Here is an 8,957-nt window from a genome sequence, read left to right as displayed (position 1 = left end):
GAATTAAATTCAATAGGTCGTGAGTCTCGTGTAAAAGAAGTTTCATCAACATGAGTATAATCATTAGTATTAATTCTAAATCTAGGAGGTGGCAAATTTTTAGAATTAGAACTACTTCCTCCTCCCCTATTATTTTTTCTTTCCGACATTGGTCTTTTACCACTATATTTTTCAAAATTCATGTTCAAGTTTAAAATAATTAATATTATGAAAAACAAGCAAAGATAATATAACAAAAAAATAAAATAACTTAATTAATAAACAAATAAAAAATTAAAGTTGGAACGAATGTACCGAACGTCTACGTAAAAGTAGACGTATAACCAAAGCCGGAATTGAGAGATGCCAATTGAAGCTTCCGATTTACTTCAAATAAATCTCCGAAATTCGAACTCCAAGTCAATATCACAAAATAATAATTATGAATTTATGCGAGATTGAAAATTAAGAGATTTTATAAGATATGAATGAAATAGTTTGTGAATTTGTGATTTAAATGAAAAAATATGATATATTTATAGTGTTAAGGGGTAGAGAGGGGTGGGGGGGGGCTGTTTGGAGCCGTTTTGGGCCCCAGCCCAACGGCTAAAAGGGCCCAACGGCTCCTTAACGTTCACATTTAAAAAAAAAAATCAAATTGACCGTTGAACCGGACCAGAACCGGTTCTTACCGGACCGGAACCGGTTCTTACCGGACCGGATCAACCGGATAAAAAACCGGGTTCCGTTTCGATACCGGTTCCGGTACCTATAAGACCGGTTCCTTACCGGTTCAACCGGTACCGGTCTTATCGGTACGGGAACCGGATCGGAACCGGACCGGACCGGACAAAAACCGGTCCGTTTGCCACCCTTAGTATAGGTTATTGGTTCGCTGTTAGAATGAAGTTTCGGTGGTTCGATTGGGTTTGAAAGGAATTGTTTGTAGCTGCTAGTTTAGCTTAGTTTAGTGTTACTTGCGAGTACCTGTTGCTTTTGGTACTCACCCTTGCTTCTACACAGTTGTGTAGGTTGACAGCTCTATCAGATTCGGCTTATTACTCATCTTCATATTAGAGCTTCCAGACTTACTTGAGAGGTAGCGGTTCATTCTAGACGTGCCCTCAAGATATCTATATTTACTGTTCTGTTCTATTCTAGAACTTTACTATGAGACTTGTATATTTTATTCAGATTCCGTATTAGAGGTTTGTACATGTGACAACCAATTCTGGGGTTATGTTGAGTTTATTTAAAGACTTCCGCTTATCTTTCTATTTTATTCTTGTTTTATTAATTCCGTAACGTTGGGTTTTTGGGTGTTAGGCTGACATGTTCGGTGGGGTTTGGGCACGTGCCATCACATCTGGTTTTGGGGTGTGAGAAAATGGTATCAGAGCCCAGGTTCGAAGGTCTCACATGTACAAACCAAGTCTTAGTAGAGTCTTGAGGATCGGTACGGAGACGTCTATACTTATCTTCGAGAGGCTATGAAGACTGGTAGGAAAGAGTTCTTTTTTTTCATTCCGTTCTTATCGTGCGAGGTTATTATTGTGGGTGCTGAGTATTGCGTGTTGTTTTTGGCAGATGCCGAGGACTAGAGCTACCGGAGTTAGGGGGAGGCAGCCTCCGAGGTCAGAGTTGAGGCCCTAGCTAGGGGTAGAGGTCGGGCTAGAGGCCGAGGACGTGGTCGAGGCCGTGCCAGAGGAGCGGCACCTGCCCGAGGCCGAGGTAGAGAGCCTTCACCTGAGCCACAGATTGGAGTAGCTGCAGAGCAGGCTCCTGTGGGCCATGCACCCCCAGTTCATGATGACAGACTCAATAGGATATTTGGGTTATTAGAGCGTCTTGCTCTGGGTGCAACAGGTATACCAGCGGGGTTACAGGCTGGGGTAGGGGCACAGGCCCCTGGTTATCACCATCAGATTCCAGTGGTTCTAGAGCCGGTGGTTCAGCCACCACAGGTTCCAGCACCAGTTGTAGGTATACCGGCGGCCCTTGAGGTGGCCTTGGCAGATAATGACCAGGTCTGCTATGAGCAGTTTCAGAAAATGAAACCACCTCAGTTTCATGGTGCTAAGACTGATGATGCTCACGAGTTTTTGACCTTGAGTCGAGAGATGTTGGCGGCGGTACGCATGTTAGATGAGAGGGGCGTCCGATTTGTGTCCCTTCAGTTACGCGTTGTCACTAAGGAGTGGCTGAGGACCTTCATGAGTTCGAGACCAGCGGGATCTCCTCCCATGGAGTGGAGTGAGTTTGCTAGTGCCTTTGAGGGTAGTTTCATCCCTTGGAGTGTACAGGAGGAGAGCCGTATGAGGTTTGAGAGTTTGGTGCAGGGTAGCATGTCAGTCGCAGATTACGAGGCTCGATTCTGTCAGTTGTCGAGACATGCCTCTGCTTTGATTTCAGGTGAGCCTGAGCGGATTCGCAGATTTGTCAGGGGTTTGACTCCCAATATCCGTAGTTATATGTTTAAATCATCTCGAGAGGGTGCTTCCTTCCAAACTATAGTGAGTGCAGCCAGAGAGGCTGAGTTGCTTGAGCGGGATGACTTTGGTGGGCCCAAGAGGGTCCGTACATGTGGTCAGTATTCGGGTACCTCGGCAGGAGGTAGGGGCCCACACAGGGGAGGCGGGTCCTTCCTGCGTCAGAGGCCAGTACATGCTTCATTACTAGCTATCGAGGGTGTGCCAGCAGCTCGGGGTCCTCCAGGTTCGGGTCGAGGTGGTTATAGCATTACTTCGGGTTCTTCAAGTCAGGATCCACACCGAGGTCTTGTTATGGTTGCGGTGATCCAGGCCACTTGATTCGTCAGTGTCCACATCAGACTCAGTCTGGACCACACCGTACTGTCTCCGTGGTCCCAGAGAGAGATTCAGCACCTCCGGCTAGAGGTCGGGGTCGGGGATCGGCATCTGGTAGAGGCGGACGAGCTTCGGGTAGAGGTGCTAGTGGCGCCCCAGGTTCACAGAGTGAGGGCAGAGGTGCCCAGTGTTATGCTTTTCCTGGGAGGCCCGAGGCTGAGGCTTCTGATGCAGTTATCATAGGTATCGTCTCAGTTTGTCATCGGCCTGCTTTCGTGTTATTTGATCCTGGTTCTACATTCTCATATGTGTCTACATATTTTGCTTCCAACCTTGAGTTGACTTGCGATCGTATGTCTGTGCCTATTAAAGTCTCTACACCCGTAGGTGAACCCTTAGTGGTGAATCGAGTATATCGATCTTGTCTTGTTGTCTTATCGGGGTATGAGACTTGGGTGGATATGATTCTTCTTGATATGTTAGACTTTGATGTCATATTGGGTATGGACTGGCTTTCCCCCTATCATGCGCTTCTTGATTGTTATACTAAGACTGTCACCTTAGCTATTTCGGGTATTCCTAGAGTGGAGTGGAGAGGGACTAGTGGTTCGTATCCCAATAAGGTCATATCTCATATTCGGGCTCAGAGGATGATTGACTGGGGTTGTTTATTTTATTTGGCCTTTATTCGGGATGTTGGAGCTGAGTCACCGGCCATGGAGTCTATTCCGGTGGTTCAGGAGTTCCCTGATGTGTTTCCCGAGGATCTACCTGGTGTTCCTCCTGTTCGTGATATTGACTTCTCTATTGACTTGGAGTTGGGCACCAAGCCCATATCTATTCCACCTTATCATATGGCTCCAGCAGAGTTGAAGAAGTTGAAGGATCAGATTCAGGACTTATTGAGTAAAGGATTCATACGCCCTAGTGTGTCGCCTTGGGGTGCACCAGTTTTATTTGTGAAGAAGAAAAATGGGTCGATGAGGATGTGTATTGACTATAGACAATTGAACAAGGTAACAGTGAAGAACAAGTATCCCCTTTCCCCGTATTGATGACTTGTTTGATCAGCTTCAGGGGGCAGCCTTGTTCTCTAAGATCGACTTAAGATCTGGGTATCATCAGTTGAGGATTAAGCCTTCAGATGTGGTGAAGACAGCTTTTCGCACACGATATGGTCATTATGAGTTTTTGGTGATGTCATTTGGGCTCACCAATGCCCCTGCGACGTTCATGGAGTTGATGAATGGAGTGTTTCGCCCATACTTGGATTCCTTCGTGATTGTGTTTATTGATGACGTCTTGGTATATTCCAAGACCGAGGCGGATCATGTTTGTCATTTGAGGGCCGTGCTACAGAAGTTGAGAGATGAGAAGTTGTATGCCAAATTGTCTAAGTGTGAGTTTTGGCTTGAGTCAGTGGCTTTCCTAGGGCACGTGGTGTCTAAGGATGGAGTTAGGGTTGATCCGGCCAAGATTGAGGCGGTTCAGGGTTGGACTAGACCTACATCACCTGCCGAGATTTGGAGTTTTGTTGGCTTGGCGGGTTACTATCGGCGTTTTGTTCAGGGATTCTCTACTATAGCTGCGCCGTTGACTAGATTGACTCAGCAAACGGTTCCTTTTCATTGGTCACCCGAGTGTGAGGCGAGCTTCCAAAGGCTCAAATCCCTATTGACTTCAGCACCTGTCTTGACTTTGCCAGAGGAGGGTGTTGGATTTACTGTTTATTGTGACGCTTCGGGTGTTGGACTTGGAGGTGTTTTGATGCAGAAGGGTAAGGTTGTAGCCTATGCCTCTAGACAGCTGAAGGCACACGAGAGGAATTACCCAACTCATGATTTGGAGTTGGCGGTTGTGGTATTTGTGCTTAAGTTGTGGAGACATTACCTATATGGTGTTCATTGCGAGGTATTTACTGATCATAGGAGCCTACAGTACATATTCACTCAGCTGGATCTGAACTTGAGATAACGTAGGTGGCTTGAGTTGCTCAAGGACTACTACATGACCATTTTATATCACCCCGAGAAGGCCAATGTGGTGGCCGATGCCTTGAGTAGGAAGACTCCTAGTATGGGGAGTCTTGCCGCGATCATTGTTGAGAGACGACCTTTGGTTCGGGATGTTCAGAGGTTATTTGACAGCATGGTGAGATTTCAAGTTTCTGAGGAGAGTGGAGGTGTGTTTGCCTTCATTGAGGCCCGTTCATCTTTGATGGAGCAGATTAGAGAGCATCAGTATGAGGATGGGAAGTTATGTCTCATCCGGGACAAGGTGATGAGTGGTGAAGCCAAGAAGGCTAAGATTGACTCCGATGGTGTATTGAGGATTTAGGGCCGGATATGTGTGCCCAAGGCTGGTGATTTGATCAGATTGATTCTTGAGGAGGCTCATTATTCTAGGTATTCTATTCATCCCGGAGTGGCGAAGATGTATCATGATCTTAGTCAACACGATTGGTGGTGTGGGATGAAGAGAGATATTGCAGAGTTTGTGGCTAGGTGCTTGACATGTCAGCAGATCAAGTGTGAGCACCAGAAGCCTGGTGGTGTGACTCAGAGGATGCCCATTCCTACTTGGAAGTGGGAGAGGATTTCTATGGACTTCGTAGTTGGATTGCCTACCACCATGGGTGGTTATGATTCTATATGGGTGGTCGTTGACAGACTGACCAAGTCTGCTCATTTCATCTCGGTCCGAGTGAGGTATACAACAGAGAAGTTGGCTCATATTTATATTAGTCAGATTGTGCGGTTACACGGAGTGCCGGTGTCCATTGTGTCTGACAGGGGTTCAATATTCACTTCTCATTTCTGGAGAGCATTACAGCATGATTTGGGCACTAGACTCGACATGAGCACAACTTTTCACCCTTAGACTGACGGTCAGTCTGAGAGGACTATTCAGGTGTTGGAGGACATGCTTCGGGCTTGCGTGATCGACTTTGGTACTAGATGGGATCAACACTTACCATTGGCAGAGTTCGCCTACAACAACAGTTATCATTCTAGCATTGGGATGGCACCTTTTGAGGCACTGTATGGTAGGCGGTGTAGATCACCTATTGGATGGTTTAATTCAGCGGAGGTGGACTCCCTTGGTACTGATGTTCTTAAAGAGGATATGGAGTGTGTTCGTGTGATCCAGAGTAGGCTCTTGACTGCCTAGATTAGGCAGAAGAGCTATGCTGACAGGAGGGTTCGACCCTTAGAGTTCATGGTGGGTGATCGAGTTTGGCTTCGGGTATCGCCCATGAAAGGTGTGATGAGATTTGGGAAGAAGGGCAAACTCAGCCCTAGGTTCATTGGCCCATATGCGATTTTGGAGAGGATGGGAGATGTGGCTTACAAGTTAGCCTTGCCACCTAGTTTGATAGCCGTGCATCCAGTTTTCCATGTTTCTATGCTCTGGAAGTATGTTCCGGATGAGTCTCACGTGATTTCGGTTGAGTCAGTGGAGTTGAGTCCAGATTTGACATTTGAGGAGGAGCCTATAGCTATTTTGGACAGACAGGTTCGTAAGCTTCGGACCAATGACATCGTTTCAGTGAAGGTTCAGTGGAGGCATCGATCAGATAGGGAGGCGACTTGGGAGTTCGAGGATGATATGCGGGTCCGATATCCCCAGCTTTTCGAGGCTTCAGGTACTTTCTTTTACTTTATGTTCGAGGACGAACATGGTTTTTAGTGGTGAATGATGTAATGACCCGAAAGGTCATTTTGGTGATTTTTTGTGGAAATGACTATTTTGCCCTTTCGGTAGTTGCCCCGAGTCCCATGTTTTGTGGTTGTAAAGTTGGTTTGAGGAAAAGTTGGTAAAAAGTTGAGTTTTTGAGAAGTTGAGTTTTTTATGAGTTAAAGTTGGTTAAAACGTGCTTTTTCGAGCCATTTGGAGTTTCGGGACTCGAATCGGATTTCCATCAATTCTGGCAGTTTTAGAATGTCGAAACGGGTCTGTATGAAATTACGGAGTTGAATTTGGAGTTGAAACGAAGAATTGAGGTCCTAAGTTGCTAAAGTTGTGAAATTTTGATAAAGAGTTGACTTTGGTCAACATATGAGGTTCCGAGGCTCAGATTGAAATTCCGAGAGTACCGTTGGTTTTGGGAGGCGATTCTAAGTCTAGAATGAGTCTTGGTTGAGTTTTCAGACGCTCCGTTTGAGTTTCAAATTTTTTTGGCGTTAAACTAGTTTCTTGGCATCTTATTGAATTTCGGGTCAAGGAGTCCTCGAATTCAAATTCCGACGGTTCCATTGAGTCCGGAACGTCGAATTTAGTGGGGGTACATATTTAGTTTGTGTGCACGAGATTTCGAACGAATCCCGAGGGTCCAACGGGGACTTAAACTTTGGTGTTATTGTTGTGTTTCAGCTGCAATAGCAGTCCTTTTTAAGTCAAAAAACAGTAGCCATTTTCCCCTAANATATTAACCGCGTACAATTTGGACTTTCCCGGTAAAGTTAAAGTTTGATAAATTGAGAATTTCAAGGTCGATCTTAACTCCGTTTTTGATGAAATTTCATATTTGAACTTATCTAAGCATGGGTAAGATGTTTTTCAAGAGATATTTCATTTTCGAGTCGGGGTTTCGGATCCGAATATTTTAGGCTTCTTCAAGAACGTGGATTTTCCTTCAAATTGAGTTTGTGAATTGATTTCAACTCCGTTTTCAAATTGGTTTTCACCATTAGCTTCCAAATACTTTAAGGATCATTTTACATCAAAAATTTCCAGATTTGGGTATCATTTTCCGGTATGAGACTTTTGGACCGTTTTTCCCTTTTTTCCTAAATTTCTTGATTTTGGTGTCATTGGACTCGAATTGTTATTGTGAATAATTGTTTGAATAGATTATCGCGATCCAGATTATACTCGGAAAGGAAAGGCTCAAGTCAAGTAACTTTTAGAGTTCGTTTTAAGGCAAGTGGCTTCCAAACTTTGTAAAACTCTTAGACTACGCATGACTACTTTCCTAATTGTGTTGGTGAGTAATGGGGATTGAGGATGGGTTTTATTTGTTGATTGAAATTGTTGTAAATGAAAGATGAGGAATAAAACGAGCTAAATGTGTTATATGTGACTTGAAATTGTTGAATAAGTCATGTGATAACTAATATTGAGGGGATAGAAGAGCATGAGTAGGCTATGATTGATACAGACATTGTGATTGAGACAGGTGATGCGTAATGCTATGATGAGGTCGTGATATGGTTGTGATTGAGACAGGTGATGTGTAATACTATAATGTGGTCGTGATATGATTGTGATTGAGACAGATGATGTGTAATACTATGATGTGATCGTGATATGATTATGATTGATCACATGTGCATATTCATTATTCATCCCATGTGTGAATTATCTGTTGCATGAGTTCTGAGACACTGATATGAGGATGGATGGATATGAGACACAGTTGAGACTAGCTCCGGCTAGAGATATATGAGATGGACTAGCTCCGGCTAGCGATTTGGATGCCGATGAGATCTGGTTCCGGTGGTGATACATGGTCCATGTGTGGCCCCCATGGGTTCTGATTTGAGTATTCAGCGCGGTCCGATTACGCCAACAGATGTGTATCTTAGGACAAACATGCATCACGACTACATGACATCATTATTGCATTTGCATCGCATTTGACTTCATCTTTGTCTGTGGTGTGTGGATTTTGCCTACTTGCTCATCTTCATGTGATATATGATCTATTTGCTCTTATATGAGGATATGAGGTTGATGTTGAGATACTGTTGGATATATCTGTTGATTATGAATTGTGTAGTATAGGTTATTGGTTCGCTGTTAGAATGAAGTTTTGGTGGTTCAATTGGGATTGAAATGAGTTGTTTGTAGTTGCTAGTTTAGCTTAGTTTAGTGTTACTTGCGAGTACCTGTTGCTTTTGGTACTCACCCTTGTTTCTACACAGTTGTGTAGGTTGACAACTCTATTAGATTCGGCTTATTACTCATCTTTATATTAGAGCTTCCAGACTTACTTTAGAGGTAGCGGTTCATTCTAGACGTGTCCTCAAGTTATCTATATTTACTGTTCTATTCTATTCTAGAACTTTACTATGAGACTTATATATTTTATTCAGATTCCGTATTAGAGGTTTGTACATGTGACAACCAATTCTGGGGTTATGTTGAGTTTATTTAAAGACTTCCGCT

General features: G+C 44.1%; 2 protein-coding genes across 2 annotated transcripts in view; both read left to right on the top strand.

Moving 5' to 3' along the window:
- Window positions 1-5,123, top strand: part of LOC125859602 (uncharacterized) — a 6,897-nt gene extending 1,774 nt beyond the window's left edge. Inside the window, exons 2-6 of the mRNA XM_049539389.1 lie at window positions 1,596-2,694; window positions 2,781-3,745; window positions 3,858-4,091; window positions 4,185-4,723; window positions 4,766-5,123. Coding sequence (XP_049395346.1) covers window positions 1,596-2,694; window positions 2,781-3,745; window positions 3,858-4,091; window positions 4,185-4,723; window positions 4,766-5,123 — 3,195 coding nt within the window. The remainder of the gene's footprint in view (window positions 1-1,595; window positions 2,695-2,780; window positions 3,746-3,857; window positions 4,092-4,184; window positions 4,724-4,765) is intronic.
- An 882-nt stretch (window positions 5,124-6,005) lies between these two features.
- On the top strand, window positions 6,006-7,976 carry LOC125859592 (uncharacterized). The gene is made up of 2 exons (XM_049539378.1): window positions 6,006-6,432; window positions 7,966-7,976. The coding sequence occupies exons 1-2, from the start codon at window positions 6,006-6,008 to the stop codon at window positions 7,974-7,976; spliced, it is 438 nt and encodes a 145-aa protein (XP_049395335.1).
- The last annotated feature ends 981 nt before the right edge of the window (window positions 7,977-8,957 follow it).

Source organism: Solanum stenotomum, chromosome 1 (genome assembly GCF_019186545.1).
Source record: "Solanum stenotomum isolate F172 chromosome 1, ASM1918654v1, whole genome shotgun sequence".
Taxonomy (NCBI): domain Eukaryota; kingdom Viridiplantae; phylum Streptophyta; class Magnoliopsida; order Solanales; family Solanaceae; genus Solanum; species Solanum stenotomum.
The sequence above is the reverse complement of the archived record's forward strand: the minus strand, read 5'-3'. Positions and strand labels throughout refer to the sequence as shown.

Coding starts and splice junctions, on each gene's coding strand:
- LOC125859592 (XM_049539378.1), top strand. CDS start 6,006: ATGGTGGGTGATCGAGTTTGGCTTCGGGTATCGCCCATGAAAGGTGTG.